The sequence below is a fragment of the Pelophylax lessonae genome, assembly GCF_965119305.1.
Source record: "Pelophylax lessonae genome assembly, chromosome: 2".
Lineage (NCBI taxonomy): Eukaryota > Metazoa > Chordata > Amphibia > Anura > Ranidae > Pelophylax > Pelophylax lessonae.
In genome coordinates, this window is record NC_138769.1 from 386,805,748 (window position 1) to 386,826,178 (window position 20,431).

Genomic DNA, 20,431 nt, shown 5'->3' on the forward strand with positions numbered 1-20,431 from the left:
TCTTATGGCAGAAAGAGTTCAGGTTTTTTCAGCACCCAGTCTTAGCATGTTTCTAGCAGACTAAATTCATTCTCCCCAACCAGTCTTTTTTTTAATCAGGTAAACTGAGATGTGTTTAGCTAATAACCCTCTATCTACTTCACAACTGCTAGATTGCAGGGAGCACCTGTCGACCTGATAAAAGGCAAGATTCGTGGAAGCAGAATTATTTCCAAAAGGGACAACCTCAGGATAATGGGTGACATGATCCATCACGACAGAGATGTAGAAAGTTGTCTCGAGTTCCAAAGTTGTCCTTAGAGACCTCTAGTTCTTGTATCCCAGGCATCTCGGGGATCTCTGGGAATGCCTTTAGCTCTCCAGTTAACAATGTAAAGGGAAATTATACCTTTTCATTGGTAGCCACCCCTAAGGCAATATAATTAAAATTTTGTTAAAATGGGCCCAGTCTCTACTCAAATGGCCAAGTCCCATTTTTATGTTCTGGGGCCTTTTCCCCCTCATTGTACAGTTCCCCGGCACAGTGGACATTTTGCAGCACTATGTCTCCTCTCATTGCATTGCCAGTGCTGTATTGGCTCCCTGGGCTTGCTGCACGATTGGACCATTTAGTGGCTTTTGGAATCCTCTCCTTTGCTTTCATTATCCAACAGCCTCAGTGCTCATCAGTTGGACAGCCAACAGTTCAGTTTCTTGCTGATTTGTATTTGACTGTTGCTGCTGGGCAGCCAACAGGCTATTAGCTTCTTGTTGCTGTGCTAGGCTATTTTGCTGCTATGCCAGGTTCTGCTCATGAGTTTGTTGTTGAGTGGTAGTGGCCTGTTGCTGGGCAGCATTAGGTCTGTAGCAGTGCCTTTGATAGGTCTCCCATGAGCAGATTTACTGATTTCCACATCACACAAAAACAGCTTACAGTCATTTAAAATGGTTATGCACACAGTGTTTCCACTGTAGGACAATGCGGTCTGCTGGCTGCAGGCTCTTGGAACTTACCGAGTTTTTGGAGCGCAAATACATAGTAGAATTCGGTCCACTGTCCCTTTAAATATGGCAGGTCAAGAAACACTGAAATTTTTAGCATAGGATAGCTTAACTTCAGCAGAGACCTGCTTGTTGGCCTAGGCCAAGATAAAGCGTTGGCTCCTCCACCTTCCGTTTGAGGATGCCCCATAGATGCTGCTCAATAGGGTTTAGGTCTGAAGACATGCTTGGCCAGTCCATCACCTTTACCCCCAGCTTCTTTAGCAAGGCATTGGACGTCTTGGAGGTGTGTATGGGGTCGTTATCATGTTGGAATACTGCCCTGAGGCTCAGGGAGGGAGGGAGTGGATCATCACTCATCACATCAGTATGTTACAGTACATGTTGGCATTCATAAAGAAAAAATGGGGGCCTATGTGCTGCTTATCAGGTATCAGATGTGAGAGCAGAAAATATTAGATGAATAAATAAATAAATAGATCCTGCCCAGGTGAAAGAAGAAAAAAGCAGCCAATTCTGTATTTTCACAAAATACTAGATGATCAAGGTATAAGAGATGAATCGGCGCTGATTTCAGAAAAGGACTGAAGAATAAATATATAATAACTGGGTATCATCAAACTAAAAGCATAATAATTATAGATACATCAATATAATATGAATTGCTACAAAAGTGAAAGTGACAATAGGTGGCTAAAAGATGAATGGATAAATCAGTGATCCCAAAAAGGTGAATAGAGATGAATGTGAATCACCAGTGGCTGAAATACAAATAGCTTTTAACATCTCTAGTATACAGGAATCTGTTCAATGTTTAACAGTAAACCTGCCAGGGCAAGCGATCACCTTGCTTTTCCCCTAGACCAGAAATGAGTCATTCTCACCCTAAAAATGTACACCTGTGGGGAAGGGGGTGGAGGATAAAGCACTCAAATTACACACATATTTACTGTACAATTTGCACACATGTACTATCACAAAAGAAAAATCAGCAAAACATTAAAATGATTCCTACCTGTATGTATCATTTTTCAATGGACCGTTGCAGAATGCATTTTCTGGACAGTTTATTTGTGAGCCAATTAGCAAAACATTAATGGAGTCGTTTGAACATGGGTACGCTCTAGCTGGCATAGGTAGAGTATGATAGAAATTTGAACGATTTTTTATAAATGATGTATATGTGACTGGGATGCTGAGATCTGTAGCATTAATCCGGGAAACGGCTGCAACAAAACAATAAATTGTTAAAATGTATAGCTGGCCATTCTTTGCAAATTCAATGCCTGAACAACTATTGTTTGAAAGTACTAAAAAATTGTATTTTCTTTTGAAGTTTGACTTTGGAATGAATGTCATTTCAAAAACAAAAAAAAGAGAAATTTGTACGAGAAAGAATTTCCGTCTTGCAAATTTTCCCATCACAGCCATTGAAAACAAACATCGATTTAACCCAACAAATATCATAAATTGAGCAAACTTTCTTAAAACTAAACATTTTGATGCAGGGAATGCATTAAGGCCAGGGTTGGCAACCTGTCGATCAGGATCTACCTGTCAATCATGGGAAGCTGGCGAGTAGATCACAAACAGCGTTGTGCCAATGCTTTAACCTAGCCGCTGCTTCTCTCCTTTTAATAGCAGAGCGGAGTGGGAGGCAAAATAGTGCAGGATGGAGGCAGGGAGCACGGGAGCTGCTTTAGGGTAACTTTGCAAGGTAACCAGCAGGTGATTGGTTGCTAGTCAATCCTAGCAACCAATCATCAGCTTGTTACAATGAAAAATTAACCCTGGCAGCTCCCGCTCCCGGCCTCCATCTAGCACTGTTCTGCCTCTTACACCGCTCTCATGTACAGCCGGTGTAAGGTAGGAGAGAGCTACCTACACATGGCTGTGTGTTGTGAAGGGGCAAATGTCCCTACTTGTGGTATGGGGGGGGGGGCAGAGAATACTACTGCCCCTCCCCGAATCTTTGATTTCCTCCATGTTGTCCAGGTAGATCTTCCTACCTCTACCAGATGTCTACCTCTTCTTTAGGGTTAAAAGTCTTTAGGCTTTTTAACCACTTTAAATCCTTTGCCAGCTTTAACAACTATGATACAGTGTATATATAACAGTATATAGTCTGTGTATTTAGCTGTTTAGAGTTCAGCATGCTGCTGAAAGAAATAGGTGTTTATTAACAAGAGGCTAAGGGCTCATGCAAAAGGCCAATTAGGGCTGTATACAATCCTGACTAGTGTATTTGTGTGGTTAATCTGTCCAGGTGTTTCAGATCAGCTGCAGTCAGTAAGTCTGTATCAATACCAGGCAGACACTGTCTATCTGTTTGCATGTAATATCAGATGGAACGATTGCCTGCAGGTAAAGTGATTGTCTAGGCAGGAGGTTTTTTTTTTTTATCCTAATGCATTCTATGCATTAAGAAAAAAAAAATCCTTCTGTGTTCAGCAGCCCTCCTCAGCCCCCCTAATACTTACCTGAGTCCATCTTTATCCAGCGATGTTGCACGAGCTGCCCGGGACTCCCCTCCTCATTGGCTGAGACATCAGCGTGGCGCAATTGACTGTTAATCAAAGTCAATCAAAGTCAGTCAGCCAATCCGGAGAGAGAAGGGGTGGGGCCGGGTTGTGGCTCCATGTCTGAATGGACACAGGGAGCTGTGACTCAGCTCGGTGCAAAAAGAACACTCTTTGGACGCCATGGGCGTTCTCAATTTTCCAGGCACAAAGAACTGGAAAAGCACAGGCTGGGCACTGGAAAAGTCACCAGGTGCAATCCTGTGGTGAAATGGCATGATACAGTGTAATCCGTTAGGATCACAACTTTGTATCATGTCATTTGGTTTATTTACATTTTTTAAATTGCCGCCGTTTCCACCCTCCTGCGTCGCAAGGCTCGCAGGGAAGGGAACTGGAAGACAGGCGCTGCCATCGGCCGAGCACACAGCGGGAGGATGGCTGGAGGACGTCAGGGGAGGACAGCGGGGGATCGCAGGGGAAGATGAGTTTTAAAATATAAAACAACAGATTTCCATGCAAAGCAATATACCTCTTTTAGCACAGAAATCCTGACATAATCAGACTGCCAGGGAGGTTAAGGATGGATGAGTTCCCCTGGATGCAGACTGTCTGAGTCCGGGGGTACACATCTGCTCCATGCACTATTACATGTAAAAACCTGCAGAAAGCCATGGATAGCGTCAGCCTTACATTGATTTGTACAGAATTCCTGTCTACACGGGGCCATACCCACTGCTGAAATATGCTGATCTGGTAGGTGTATGAACCTAATCGCCCATGTACATAAGCCTTATTATTATTATTCTACAGGATTTATATAGCGCCAACAGTTTGCGCAGTGCTTCGCAACATGAGGGCAGACAGTACAGTTACAATACTATTCAAAACAGGAGGAATCAGAGGGCCCTGCTCGTTACAGCTTACAATTTGGGAGTGAAGTAAAACTATAGGCAAAACTTTATTTCTCCTTCTGGATAGAGCAAGGGAGGGTTATATCCCCTGTCAATTTTTTTTTACCACAATCTGTGCTCCATTGCAGAGATTTCCCTTCACTTCCTGTTCTATAGTCAAACAGGAAATGAGAGGAAATCCCTGCAAGTTAGGGAACTCTTTGGGGACCCCCAGGTCACCAGAGCTAGTGTCCTCATTGGAAGATTTCCCCTCTGTTACTTTTCTTTGGACAACCCAAAATTTGGGATTTTCTTTGCTTTCACTTTTGGTGATAATGGTAAACAGGACAAATAGAGAGGGTGAATCTCCTTACCGGGTGCACAGACAGCAAAAAAAACTGACAAGAATTCTAATTCTTCTCCACTCTATCCAAAACTAAAAAAATAAACATTTGCCTTTGGTTATACCTTGATTGCATAGTAAGTAGGACTGGATTTATTACTTCGGCTGGCTATATTGATTGGTGCGTTTAGCTGCAATTGGAATTTTCATTCAGTTATAGATGAATGTTGTACACATTGGGCCACTAGAGTTTATGGAAGCAGCATCTTTGGGGGTTTTCATGTTTCCCTACTTCTATTACTTTGTGGCTTTTTCAATACAAAGACTACTAAACATTGGCAAATCATATAGAAATCAGAGTTTCTATAATCCACACATGTACCAAACCGCACAGTCATAGTTGAGGAATTTAAAATGAACTTGCCAATCACTACTGGAGAATGAGTACCTGCTCTATTGCCAGAACATTCTATTAGTAGCAGGCTGCTCTGTGGCAGTCCAACTGTGACCCTCCTTGAAGTATTGTGTTGATATGTAAAGCGGTTTTTTGGGGAAAAATATATTTCACTGCATTAAAAAAAAACGAAACAGTAAAGTTAGCCCATTTTTTGTATATTGTGGAAGATGATGTCACGCCGAGTAAATAGATACCTAACATATTATGGTTTAAAATTGCGCACACCCGCGGAATGGCGACAAACTACGGTCAATAAAAATCTCCATAGGCGATGTTTTAAAAATTTTTAATGGTTACCAGTTTAGAGTTAGAGAGTAGTTCTTTTTTTTAAATTATTGCTCTTGCGATCGCGGCGATACCTCACGTGTGGTTTCAACAGCGATTTCATTTGTGGGCGCGACTTCCGTATACGTTTTCTTTCGTGCGCGAGCTCCTGGCTACAGGGGCACTTTAAAAACTTTTTTTCCTATTTATTTTTTTAATTTAAAAATAAAAAATAAAAAATCTGATCACTTTTATTGCTGTCACAAGCAATTTAAACATCCCTTGTGACAGCAATAGGCAGTGACAGACACTCTTTATGGAGAGAGGCAGTGACAGGTACTCTTTATGGAGGGATCGGGGGTCTAAAATACCCTAGACCCCTCCACTACACTTGAATGTATTCAAAATGCCAAAAACTGCATTTTTGAATACTGTCACTTTTCAAATTTGGTGCCTTTAGCCGCCGAGTAACCCGGACATGACGTCATGGATGCCGCTTCCGGGTTACATCATCGGAGACCCGATCAAAGCTGAATCCGGCTTCGTTTGGGACTCCAACCAGCCGGCCGAGGTGTCGGCTGGTTGCTCGGATCTCCCGGTGGGACTGGAGACCCGGGCAGAGCCACGGAAGGCGGCGGGAGGGGGGGCATCCCCTTCCGCTCACTAGGGTAACGACCAAGCGGCTCCAAAAAATGGTACTGGGATGATGCCTCTAGCTGCAGGCATCACCCCAGTACAACCACTTCTTGCAGCCGACATAGACCTACGTCGATTTGCGGGAAGTGGTTAAGCAACACCTAAACCCAAGAACAAAATTGTAATATTGTATAAAGTTTAGCAATTCTTCAATGTGTTTTGAGGGGGCTCTATTCTTGGGAGGTGTGTGCCTGGGGGACCCTTGGGGTGAGCTTGCTTCAGATTCGGATTTCCTCCCTGAATCGCACAGACTCTGGGAATCTAGGCACGGTATACAGATTTGCCCAAACCAGCAATGACTGCTTCAAACTGTCAGACTCAGAGCAGATATTAATATAATCAGCTCAAACCAACCTGATACTGGGATCTCCTGCTATAATCTGTTTAAGGTGTTATGTGTGTCTTTGCCACATTGTATGCCTCCTTGTTCTGTCTGTCTGCTCATCTATTGGAGAGCTGATTAATATTGTGTCCACTTTAGCTTGTTACCGAACCGTTGTGGGATGTTTATATGTTTATGCTTATAATAATAATATAATAATAATTATATGCGTAATGTACTTTGTGTATCCTGGGTTGTGGGCTTAGTGCGGAATGGTCTTGGTGGACACTGAGTCACTTAGGCTTGTCTAGGTGGCTAGTTGTTTAATAAGCATACTGTGAATGTTTATGTTGGCCGTTCCTTAGCTATGGTATTTATATTCCTGTGTACAGTTTGCTTTGTATACGATAATAAGATCAGGCTCTATTTGATCTTGTGTGCTATATATTCTGTGTGAATTTACAATAAAGTCAGTTTGAGTTCCAGTTTGCACTTAAGCTAGTGTCATCTGGTCCTTGAGTGCTCATCTACAATACTTGCTTCCTTGTCCAGACTGGAGGAAGCGGTATACTGACAGAAGCACCCTAGCTGGGTGCTGGACATTCTGTCACAAAAGCTATCATCTGTAAACTAGAAATCCCTCTGCCCTCTGGAAAAGGAGAGAGGAAGATGTTTTTGTAGCCTAACCCAGGAAAACAGCCTGGGGGACAACCATGGCTCCCTCTATAAATACAATAGAGTGAATGAGTGTAGACATTTACAACGTAGGACAATGAGTATGTTATTTGCAGGATGACCGGGTGAAATCAAAGGGGAACAATGAAAAAAGAAAACAAATGCAGCCACCATATCTAAGGACTGGTAGCCTGCAATATATTACATTTTTGGTTTTGGGTTTAGAAATACTTCATTGTGGGCCATAGAAATGGATTTGCCATAGTAAACGTTTAATTGTAAATACACATAGCCTAACACCCAATATCCTTTTGTTTTACATTAAGAGAATACAATTGCAGATTACTTGACTTACCGTCACTCTTTGCAACAACTAGCCACACATTAGTTGTAGGATACTGAGTAAAAAGGCAGTTTGGTTGTTCCAGTACAAACGTATTGTATGTCACCTTGTATGTTGTGTTCGGTGATAACCTTGGTATATATTGTGACACATCTAAAAACAAACAAACAACCACTTTATCAATAAGCATTGAGAATTTCTTCACGCAAAAGTGCTCTTCTATAGTCAGACTTTGTATAAAGGTTTGATGACTCCCATTAGGTTCATTGTCCAGCCCTGTTATCCAACCTATGTGATTCATTACAAACATCTTTGTATTGATAACCCCTGTCAGTTTTTTTTTCCATCCAGTCCAATAGGGGAGATTTCATTTCCATTTCTGTCCCATAGCCAAAATAGGAAGTGAGAAGAAAGCCCTCCAAAGTGAGGGAATCCCGGGGTGTCCCCATGGGAAGATTTTCCCTTCTGTTCTAGTGTCAACCCAAAATTTGGGATTTTCTTTTACTTTTACTTTCAATAACGGTGAAAAAGAACAAATAGTGGGTAAATCTCCCTAATGTGGGCACAGACAGCAGTGAAAACCTGACAGGTGAACTACAAAAATGTTTCCATTAGTTACACTTTAACTACAATTCATCTCATTCAATTGTATTTGTAGGTTGGTGTATTATGGATTATAGCACTGTACTGAAAGTGGAAACATTCTAATTAAGCTTGTAAGGGTCTTATTGAGAATGAAGGAAGATGGGGGAATAAAGTCACGGCTGTCTCCACACGCCTGTGGCTCCTGCTAAAGACAGCCCAAATGTGAAGATGGGGCATAAAGCTGGCTAAAGTTGGACTGAAATCGGGGCTCAGCGGGGTCTGGCCGAATTTAGATCAGTGTGTGGTGGTCCATGCTCAACAGAAGTCTATCATTAGACCTCCATTCAACCATTTCATACTAAAACAGCCCACAAGCTTTAGAAAGCAGTTAGTAATGCAGGAATGCTGTTCCTTTTTTTCAAAGGTTTGTGCATAACTGTGCATTTGGAATTTCTGAACATATGTGTTTATCTATGGAGCAGAAAAGAAGAATGTAACCAGATACTTTCATCAAAGGCTTATCTTGGGAGTGGGCAACAGCAATCATCTGAAGTAGTCAACAGAGCCGTTAGTTACTGCCTATTTAATCAAGTCACTGGGGTATCTGGTCACTGGGGTAACCAGTCAGACTGAACAATTTATTTATATTTTAATATCGGTCTTTACACAATAAAGCTTAAGGTCGGCCATAGATGGTGCAAATTTCTTTCCTGCAACCACGTGTTGCAGAGTTGGCAGCGGAATCCCTCCTTCCGAGCCATTGTTTTCTCCCCCTGTAGGGGAGCAGGGGAAGCCGCCCCCAGCTGGAGGAGACACTGATTATTGCTAGCGACTATAACAGCCCCTTGCAATGTTTGCATATAAAATTTGGCAAGCTGGTTGTACCCAAGTTGACCGATTTATCACCTTGGGTACATTCAACCTGCCCATACATGGTTAGAATCTCAGCTGGTTCCAGCTGAACTGGCTGAGATTAGAATCGATATGGCCTGCTTACCTTTACATTTCATTTATGTGCAAAAACAATTTGGAGGTGATTTTTCCAAATACTTGACAGATTAGAAAACTTGCATTGACTTAAATGGCTAATCAAGTTCAAAGGAATAATAAAACGAAACAAAACAAAAAATATACTGGCTGTCCCTCTTTTTTTTAGTTAGTATTATTAAGTAAGATACAATTTTGTTTCGGACATATCGGACCCCTGACTGACATTTTTTACACTTTTGGGGGGACCAGTGACATTACTACAGTAATCAGTGCTAAAAATATACACTGTTACTGTAATAATGACACTGGCAGGGAAGGGGTTAACATTATGGGTGATCAAGGGGTTAAATGTGAGCCTAGGGGAGTGATTCTAACTGTGGGGGGGCGTGGCTTCTGAAATGATCATAAAGACATGTAATCCTATATAGAAGAATTACATGGGCTCTATGATCATTCCAGAGAGAAGAATGGTCAGCTGTGTTTACAACAGCTGACCGTTCTTCTCTCTTAGCGGGGAGCGATCATGGGTGTTAGGCAGCAATCGGAGCCACCTACCTGCTGCATCGGCTTCCCCGCTGACGCCGGCGAGCTGACCCCTTAGCCTCCCGAGTGCGAGCACCGTACATGTTTGGCGATTTGCCTGGGAGCGGCTGTCTGCCTTATATCTGTATTCCCAGCATAGCTAGAAAACTGACCACAATGTGCTCTCCTGCTTAGTATGGTCAGTTTTATATAGGAAAGCAGAGAGGCTGGCAGGAACACCAGATATTTCACACAAAGGAAGCAATACAAAGAGAATAAGATACTTTCTCATACAAGTACAGGGTACAGCAGGCACATATCTGGAATTTGAAGTGTTTGGGTAACAAACGCTTTGAGTTATAAATTAATTTTATTCTGCTAAATTAATTACTGTGTACAGTGAAAACATGTTTTTTTTATCATCATAGATAAGAACACACCTGCTAGGTAGTTTAGCATGGAGTCACATATACTATGTATTAAAAAGATTATTGCAGTGGTATTGCAAAACCTTAGAGACATCATTAGAGGCCTATCTCATGACTCATTGGTAGCTAATTTAGATGTTCAGAAACATAAATATTTTAGCTATTTTACCTATCCGTCCTACATTCTCCTTAGTGTAGATACTGTATGTAGCATTGAAAGTCCACCTTATCCCCTTACTATTGCTATTCCTAAGTTTCTTTGCTGGAAGACCCCAAGATCTCCCATGGACTTAATGTGTTCACCAGGCAGGTTGGGTTATATTATCATTCTAACAGTAACTGTTAGTGCTGTTATTGTACAGCCACTGGTGAAAGAATGTCCAAAGTATAAGGTTTTCATATCCAGCGTACAGGGTGGTCATAAAATATTGCATTTGTTTTAAGCATGTGGAACTATTTTTTAAAACTATATGAAATTTTAGTTCCCTAATGTTTTATTCCATAATGCAGTTTTTGATTATTACACTTCAACATAACTGCTGTTGTTGTTGGTATTTCTTAAAACCAATTCTTGAACTCCATTAATACGTTGAATAATTGATTTCCTGATGTTACTTAAATTGCTTTAATTTGTCTGGCCTTGAGTTCATCCAAGAAAAAAAGGTTTTGATTAGTAGATAGGTATTTGACATGGCCACACATGGAGGACTGACCATGATCCACGTTTACTACTGTAGGTCATGGTGCTTAGCCACTTTTATTTGTTGACTTAGGCCCCTTTCACACATATGGTCCATTTGTCTGTTTTTCATCCATCCGTTGACGGATGAAAAACGGACATCAGTGCATCTCTATGTAAAAACGGATGACAACGGATGATCATCCATTAACATCCGTTTTCATCTGCTTCTGTAAATGTCCGTTTTTTGGAACGGATGAATGCCCTATTTTTCATTTGTCAAAAAAAGGGATCGGACGAAAAACGGATGTAAACGGACAAACGGTCCGTTTTTCATCTGTTTTTGCATTGGTAATGGATGTAAAAAAACGGATGCAAAACGGATGAAAAACTGATACATTATGACGTGACTGAACTGATGAACTGAACGAACGTATGTGTGAAAGTGGTCTTTCATTCAGAGTTGATGGTATACATTGGATAGGGAGACAGAAGGGAACAGTGGACCAATGATCTTCTACAAGCATAGCTATCCTTTGCCTAACTTTATTATTTATACCTGATTTTAAAAATCCCTATTATCTGACAAGTTTATGATTACTATTACTTCTGTTTCCATATTTTTTGTTGAGATTAAATTTGAAGGACAGTTTCAAGATATAAATAGGTATTTAGACCAAAAAGTGAAGTAGACATGTGTCCAGTATAACAAAATAACAAAACTTTATAAGAATTACAAATATTTCTGTTGTTTATGATTAATTTATTTGTTTATGATTAATTTTATATATTTACAATTTATGATTTTACAACATAATCTGAACAACAAAATAGATTACATCACTAGAATAGATTGGACATGATACTAGTTAAACAAATTTCGAACATGTACAGTATCTCATAAAAGTGAGTACACCCCTCGCATTTAAGTAAAAACTTTATTAAATCGTTTCATGTGACAACACTGAAGAAATTACACTTTGCTGCAATATAAAGTAGTGAGTGTACAGCTTGTATAACAGTGTAAATTTGCTGTCCCCTCAAAATAACTCAACACACAGCCATTAATGTCTAAACCGATGACAACAAAAGTGAGTACACCCCTAAGTGAAAATGTCCAAATTAGGCCCAATTAGCCATTTTCCCTCCCTGGTGTAATGCGACGCGTTAGTGTTTAACAGTCTCAGGTGCGAATGGGGAGCAGGTGTGTTAAACTTGGTGTTATCGCTCTCACTCTCTCATACTGGTCACTGGAAATTCAACATGGCACCTCATGGCAAAGAATTCTCTAAGGGTCTGAAAAAAGATTTGTTGCTCTACGTAAAGATGGCCTAGGTTATAAGAAGATTGCCAAGACTGAAACTGAGCTGCAAAGACCATACATGGGTTTAACAGGACAGGTTCCATTCAGAACAGGCCTCGCCATGGTAGACCAAAGAGGTTGAGTGCACGTGCTCATATCCAGAGGTTGTCTTTGGGAAATAGACACATGAGTGCTGCCAGCATTGCTGCAGAGGTTGAAGGGGTTGGGGGATCAGCCTGTCAGTGCTCAGACCATACGCCGCACACTGCATCAAATTGGTCTGCATGGCTGTCGTTCCAGAAAGAGGCCTTTTCTAAAGATAATTCACAAGAAAGCCTGCAAACAGTTTGTTGAAGACAAGAAGACTAAGGACATGGATTACTGGAACCATGTCCTGTGGCCTGATGAGACCAAGATAAATGTATTTGGTTCAGATGGTGTCAAGCATGTGTGGCGGCAACCAGATGAGGAGTATAAAGACAAGTGTGTCTTGCCTACAGTCAAGCATGGTGGTGGGAGTGTCATGGTCTGGGGAAGCATGAGTGCTGGCGGCACTGGGGAGATACAATTCATTGAGGGAACCATGAATGCCAACATGTACTGTGACATACTAAAGCAGAGCATGATCCCCTGCCTTCGGAGACTGGGCCGCAGGGCAGTATTTCAACATGATAACGACCCCAAACACACCTCCAAGACGACCACTGCCTTGCTAAAGAAGCTGAGGGTAAAGGTGATGGACTGGCCAAGCATGTCTCCAGACCTAAACCCTGTTGAGCATCTGTGGGGCATCCTCAAATGGAAGGTGGTGGAGCACAAGGTCTCTAACATCCACCAGCCCTGTGATGTCATCATGGAGGAGTGGAAGAGGACTCCAGTGGCAACTTGTGAAGCTCTGGTGAACTCCAGGCCCAAGAGGGTTAAGGCAGTGTTGGAAAATAATGGTGGCCACACAAAATATTGACCCTTTTGGCCCAATTTGGACATTTTCACTTAGGGGTGTACTCACTTTTGTTGCCAGCGGTTTGGACATTAATGGCTGTGTGTTGAGTTATTTTGAGGGGACAGAAAACTTACACTGTTATACAAGCTATACCCTCACTACTTCGTCAGTGTTGTCACAGGAAAAGATATAATAAAATATTTTCAAAATTGTGAGGGGTGTAATCACTTTTGTGAGATACTGTATATGCCTAGCACCTTTACTTTATCAACAATAATGCTTAGTCGAAGGTTAGGTAAAGGGACTGGCTACCAAAAAGAGCCATTCCCTTTACGGAAAATTCCACAAGTGTCTCAGCATTACAAAGGTATTACTAGTACTGACCTATTTATAGTTTAGGGCCCTGGGCTAATGGTAAAAAAAAACATAGACATACGTATTATATACAGTATCTCACAAAAGTGAGTACACCCCTCACATTTTTGTAAATATTTTATTATATGTTTTCGTGTGACAACACTGAAGAAATGGCACTTTGCTACAATGTAAAGTAGTGAGTGTACAGCTTGTATAACAGTGTAAATTTGCTGTCCCCTCAAAATAACTCAACACACAGCCATTAATGTCTAAACCGCTGGCAACAAAAGTGAGTACACCCCTAAGTCAAAAAGCCCAAATTGGGCCCAAAGTGTCAATATTTTGTGTTACCACCATTATTGTACAGCACTGCCTTAACCGTCTTGGGCATGGAGTTCACCAGAGCTTCACAGGTTGCCACTGGAGTCCTCTTCCACTCCTCCATGACAACATCATGGAGCTGGTGGATGTTAGAGACCTTGCATTCCTCCACCTTCCTTTTGAGGATTCCCCACAGATGCTCAATAGGGTTTAGGTCTGGAGACATGCTTGGTCAGTCCATCACCCTTATCATCAGCTTCTTTAGCAAGGCAGTGGTCATCTTGGAGGTGTGTTTGGGGTCGTTATCATGTTGGAATACTGCCCTGCGGCCCAGTCTCCGAAGGCAGGGGATCATGCTCTGCTTTAGTATGTCACAGTACATGTTGGTATTCATGGTTCCCTCAATGAACTGTAGCTCCCCAGTTCCGGGAGCACTCATGCAGCCCCAGACCATGACACTCCCACCAACGTGCTTGACCGTAGGCAAGACAACCTTGTCTTTGTACTCCTCACCTGGTTGCCGCCACACGCTTGACACAATCTGAACAAAATAAATTTTAATCTTGGTCTTATCAGACCATAGGATATAGTTCCAGTAATCCATGTCCTCAGTCTGCTTGTCTTCAGCAAACTGTTTACGGGCTTTCTTGTGCATCATCTTTAGAATAAGCTTCCTCCTGGGACGACAGCCATGCAGACCAATTTTATTCAGTGTGCGGTGTATGGTCTGAGCACTGACAGGCTGACCCCCCACCCCTTCAACCTCTGCAGCAATGCTGGCAGCACTCATACGTCTATTTCCCAAAGACAACCTCTGGATATGAAGCTGAGCATGTGCAGTCAACTTCTTTGGCGAGGCCTGTTCTGATCGGAACCTGTGCTGTTAAACCACTTTATGGTCTTGGCCACCATGCTGCAGCTCAGTTTCAGGGTCTTGGCATTCTTCTTATAGCCTAGGCCATCTTTATGTAGAGAAACAAACTTTTTTTCAGATCCTCAGAGAGTTCTTTGCCATGAGGTGCCATATTGAACTTCCAGTGACCAGTATGAGAGAGTGAGAGCGATAACACCAAATTTAACACACCTGCTCCCCATTCACACCTGAGACCTTGTAACACTAATGAGTCACATGATACCGGGAGGGAAAACTAATTGGGCCAAATTTGGACATTTTCATTTAGGGGTGTACATACTTTTGTTGCCGGAGGTTTAGACATTAATGGCTGTGTGTCTAATTATTTTGAGGAGACAGCAAATTTACACCATTATACAAGCTGTACACTCACTACTTTACATTGTAGCAAAGTGTCATTTCTTTAGTGTTGTCACATGAAAATATATAATAAAATATTTACAAAAATGTGAGGGGTGTACTCACTTTTGTGAGATACTGTATATGTCATTAATTCCATACCTACAGCCTGATTGTACCCACTGACAAACTATGCAGGTGCCACTCAATGTAGGCTCACTAAAGCCAGGGGCACATCCAGCCTATCACTGGTAATAAGTGAAAAGAGAAAACTGGATGACTGCAAACCAACAAAATTTGCAGATTCTTTATTCATTCATTAAAGTTAACAGTACAGTACAGCAAGAAAGAACGAATAGTTGTTTGGATGTACCAGGCTGTCATGTTTTATGAATGAATGAATCAGAGGCATAACTAGAACCTTCAGGGCCCCGGTGCAAGAAACCATGAAGGGCCCCCCTGGACCCCTGGCCGGGGCCCTTCCCTTCAAGCCTTGGGCTCTTCCCACTGATCCTGGGGCCCTTTACTTTCGTTATTACGATCCCACAGCGGGACCAATGCACAAGTTCTGCAGTGGGCCCCCTTCCTGCCATCTTGCCCCCCCCACGGTGGTGGAATGCCAGGGCCCGGTCGCAAGTGTCACCTTTGCGATCCTGGAAGTTCACCCACTGGTGTCAGTAGTTTTTTCTTTTTTGGAATTTTAATTGTATTATTTTTTATCATTTTATTTTATAATAATAATAATATAATTTTACAATGTCACTGACTATGACCCTGTCCATTCAGAAAAGGAAGGAGCTGTTAAATTGTATATTTACCGACCCCTTCCTGGTTCTCTATTGTGACACATCCCCTGCAGCAACTGGCAGGAGAGGGGAGGGAGCACAGTGGGGGGGGGGGGGGGACCACGGGAGCACACAGGGGCCCAGAGACAGCAGAACACAAGTGAATTGGCTAGGAGGAGTGGCGGGGGCAGCATACAGAGGAACCAATCTCCTCCATTTTCCTCCTGCAGCTACAGGAGGAAAAATGAGGACAGTGATTTCTCTACATGCTGCCCCCGCCGCCCCTCCAATCCAGGTGTACATGGGAGCTGCACAGGCCCCCTGGAGCATGGGGCCCAGGTGCAATTGCAACCCCTGCAACCCCTGTAGTTACGCCCCTGGAATTAATGAAAAAACAACTAATGTTCACTGGTGTGCACTCATCCAATTTTCTTCATCCACAGGCTGTACCCATAGACATCCAGGTGCATTCCCAAAAATGACAGGTGGGAAAACAACTGTCCATCCTATGTTTCACTGGAATCCTCCGCCGACTCCCAATCAAATCAGCTAACTGATCGAAGTAGTGCATGCATAGATAATAATATGGGATAATACCCAGTAAGGTTTCCCTAAACAGCTCATACCTCAGCAGAGCATTAGTTGCCAGACCACATTTGAGTTGATGTTATTTATTGCCACCATTCACCAAAGACCAAGAGACTTAATTTACCAAGATCCTAAACTTGATTTCCTGGCGTCATCATGGCAGCATAGATGTGATAGTTTAAGAAGTATTCTGCCATAGATTGGCACCAGGAAAGGAAAATTGCGATAAGTGTTTGATACAATTTTCCGTTTCCCTGGTACCATCATGGCAGCATACGTCTTAAGCTACCACATGTATGCTGCCATGGATTGGTGCCAGGAAAGGAAAACAATGGTAGGTATTTGATACCATTTTCTGTTTTCCAAGCTGCAGATTTTCAGGATCACAGCATGTTCACCTTATTCTGGTTTGCTAAATTGAAATCTGTTTGGGGGAAATACCAGGCTCAGGATTATCTATGCACATGCAGATTCAATAAAGTACAGCACACATCCCAATGATTGTAGAATATTATATCTGTTTGTATACTTCCCTCATTATACAGAAGAAAGGGAGCAGGGATTTTAGAACAGTAATTTATGAAAAATATCTTTAGAATATTTTTTAACTCAAGTTTGAAGCTAAATATTTCCCTATTGAAAACACTAAAGCAAACTTCAGTGGTTTATGTTAAGTAAGAAAACAGTATTTAAAGGATATCATTTTCTGATTTATACTGTTTAGATTATTTAAATATTACATTTGTTGTTAAATATTGGAAACAAAATTATTTATTTTAGAAAGTTTTATAATTTTTTAGTGCTTTCCACATTCCTATTATTATAACTTCTTAAAAACAATGTGTTGAAAATCCTCAAGAAAGAACTCTTCTTATTCTACTTGATTATTAATCCTTCGCAGTAAGCTTTATGACAAGGATCCTCAAACAGCATTTTGTTGGTGAGAGACAGCGAGCCCTGCTTACCACTGCTGGTAGTGTTAACTCTAAATTAGTATAATAGATTTTTTGTGTTGTACAAAACCACAACTGTGTTGTCCAACCACAACCTGGACACTATTGTGCGGCACATTGGAGTTGCTTTACTAAAACTGGAGAGTGCAAAATCTGGTGCAGACCTGCATAGAAACCAATCAGCTTCCAGGTTTTATTGTCAAAACTTTATTGATTAAACTGAAGTTAGAAGCTGATTGGCTACTATGCATGCATAGCAGCACAAGGTTTTGCACTGTCCAGTTTTAGTAAATCAACCCTATGGTGTCTTACTGACCATTTTTAAAGTAGCCTATTATTGTCTTGTGTGCAGAGAGGCACTCCTCTGGGAATTACATTTATTGTACTTGAGCCACTGTGTGTAATTTTCTCCTATCACACAGATCTTATTAAACTACCATACCAGTTACCGTATGTTTAGCATGTCCACCATGGGTTTTGAGGTGTGCTTGCTTTCTGGGGGGATTGCTTGGACCTCCTGTGTGGCTCCAATCCAGACCATGATATGATCCCTTGTTTCATCTCTCTGGAGGATTAAGAGGGTAATTGACCCTTTGTGCTCCTGATGAAGTCTGGGAAACACGTTCAGCCCTAAATTGCCTGTGGTAAACTATCAAAGGGAACTGTATAAATGATGTATTGGACATTGCCAATGATGTATTACCATTGTTAATGTAATGGGCGATAAGGTACTCAGTTTATTTGGTGCCATTACATTATTACCTACCTTTCTTTTTAACAACACTTTCTTTAAACAAAAAAAAATGTATGAATAAAAATAATGTGATCTTATGAAGTATTTGTTGCTATGTATTGCCTCAAAAGTCCTACCATCCTCTACACTTGTCGTACAGTCTCTTTTAAATTTATGTTGGTCCTGTTGCTTGCTTCCTAAAGCTTCATACACAGGCCAAATATCGGCTGGTATCGGCCTGTTCAACAGAAACCGTCCGACATTCGGCCTGTCAGAACTCAATAGCACAGTAGGAGAAAGCTGTACTAACATTGTATAGTTAGTACAGTGAGCTCCTCTTGAGCGCTTCAGTTTTTTTTGTTAGTTCACCCTGCTGGATTGAACAAAAAACAAAACAAAACTGATAGTGTGTACCTAGCTTAATCAACAGCCAACAGTGAATATCTATACCAACTTCTTCCTCATAAATACTCCTATTCTGATTATTCAGCTGATTTTTTACCACTTTTTCAGCTTAATGTGTAATATCAGCTGTGAATTAAAGTAAATGGTATTCACAGAGGTTTACAAAACCTGAAACCTACCTGAAACAGATGTAAGTGATTTATTGCATTAGACTGTTGGGTTACTCCTTGGTACCCCAGGCTGCCTAATGCCCGCATTATAACATGTGTTCCTTCTGACTACTAGGTTTTCTGTGCCATACAACAACATGTAGTTATATTTTAAAGTAACTAGATTCCTTTAGCTGCTAACCTTCTCTAGAATTGGAAAATGTGTTCAGACTTAAGTGACTTGGCATATACATGGTGTCTTAATTTAAACATATTACTAAAAATAGGTACAGTATAATAGTGAATCTAGATATCTAATAATGCCTTTGAAGTGAATTCCTACCTTGTGTAGATACAGCAGCGCACATTGCTAAGAATAGTCCCAGTTTAACATTCAGATCCATCATTCCAAAAGATCAAGGTTTCTTATAAGCGTTTGATGCTGTAGTAGGTTTTCTATCGATACTTTTCACTGTTTGATATCCTTACATGCGGAACATTTGTTGCGTACTTTTAGGAGAGGTGACATTTCCCAGCAGCACTTGTTCTCCCCTAAGGGATGCAATGCTATTTATTAAAATTACATTCTTCAGACTTTGACCTAAGCTGTGTATAGAATGATTGGCATACGTGTCAAACCTGTTTAAAAGGAAATTATAGGAGGAGACATGGTTTCTTAGGTGAAGGAACACTGTTGTATTAGTGATAAAGTAGATCACAATGTCACTTGGTAACAGCAACTCAGATTCTTTGAATGGTTGAACAAAGTGAAGAATAAATTTTTATAAGCTTCTTTTACAAGATTTTACTGGTAAAGAAAGGGTTGGTTGAGTTTAGGAATTTATATGACATGGGTGATTTAGATACCTTCTTGACTTAATTTACAAAACAAACTTTTACACACCTGACTCTTATTATTCTATTGTTCTGAACTGCGGGGAGTTACAACTGTAATGATTGCAGCCTTGTATTTAATAAAGACATCACTCAATGTATTTTTAAATGCTAGCAGTGTGGGTACCTATATACAGTACATATATCTATATATATATCTATATATCTATATATATATATATATATATATATATATAGCAGAGCTCAGACTAGTAAAGGGGGAAGCAGCACAAGAGCCAGTCAGTTGTCCTGCATTGTTCATGTGCTAACAAGAGGATAGAGAGCTCCTCAGTGTGCTAGTCTTCTTTCATGGACTGGGGAGTGAACAAGATCTCTAAGTGTGTTTCTTAAAGCAATAGTAAACCCAAAAGCAAACATTTAATATATTACAGCTTACCAATTCTTAGGTCTGATGGCTGCTTTAGTTTTCTATTCTAGGTGTTTTTTTCTGATGATCTTGCCAATAATTCTGTTGTTTTGAACAGAACAAGCTTTCCTGCAGATGTGGCATTAAGAGGGTGGAGATAACCCATTTACCACTGACAGGAGTACTTACAATGATTAGCTTTTATTCATTTATGTAAATGTAAAACCTTTATCCCAAAAGGAACAAAACTGTTGCTGTAACTGCTTATAAAGTATTAGCTGGAGTTCAATTTGTTAGTGTATTTTAACCACTTTCCATCCAGCCTATTGTAATAATACTTCAATAATAAAAGTGTTGCGCTAAGTGAAAAATAAATTAGCAATGATAAATGACACAATGAGTGTGTATAGTGTACATAAAATTCAGAACAAAAGATAACTGTAAAGCAATAAATAAGTAAATTCATAGTGCACGTGTAATCCATAGTAAGTGAAATATAGTCCACAGAAAGTCCAATAGAAAGATCCAGTTGAGTCATGATATTTCACTCCAAAGGTGTCACCAGCAACCACCGTCACCCAAAGTGTAGTAGGAGTGTTTGCTTACCAAGTTGCCATGACCCTCTTTTTTACAAGAGAAGTCATAATAAGCATTTGTGGTCACTCAAAGCCGCCACTCCACTTC

General features: G+C 41.0%; 1 protein-coding gene across 1 annotated transcript in view; it reads right to left on the reverse strand.

The window, feature by feature from the left end:
• Positions 1–19,098, reverse strand: part of LOC309545203 (uroplakin-3b-like) — a 37,388-nt gene extending 18,290 nt beyond the window's left edge. Inside the window, exons 1-3 of the mRNA XM_082244341.1 lie at positions 18,830–19,098; positions 7,506–7,646; positions 1,997–2,207 (exon numbers count right to left, since the gene is read on the reverse strand). Coding sequence (XP_082100467.1) covers positions 1,997–2,207; positions 7,506–7,646; positions 18,830–18,893 — 416 coding nt within the window. The 5' untranslated portion in view covers positions 18,894–19,098. The remainder of the gene's footprint in view (positions 1–1,996; positions 2,208–7,505; positions 7,647–18,829) is intronic.
• Positions 19,099–20,431: the final 1,333 nt, after the last annotated feature.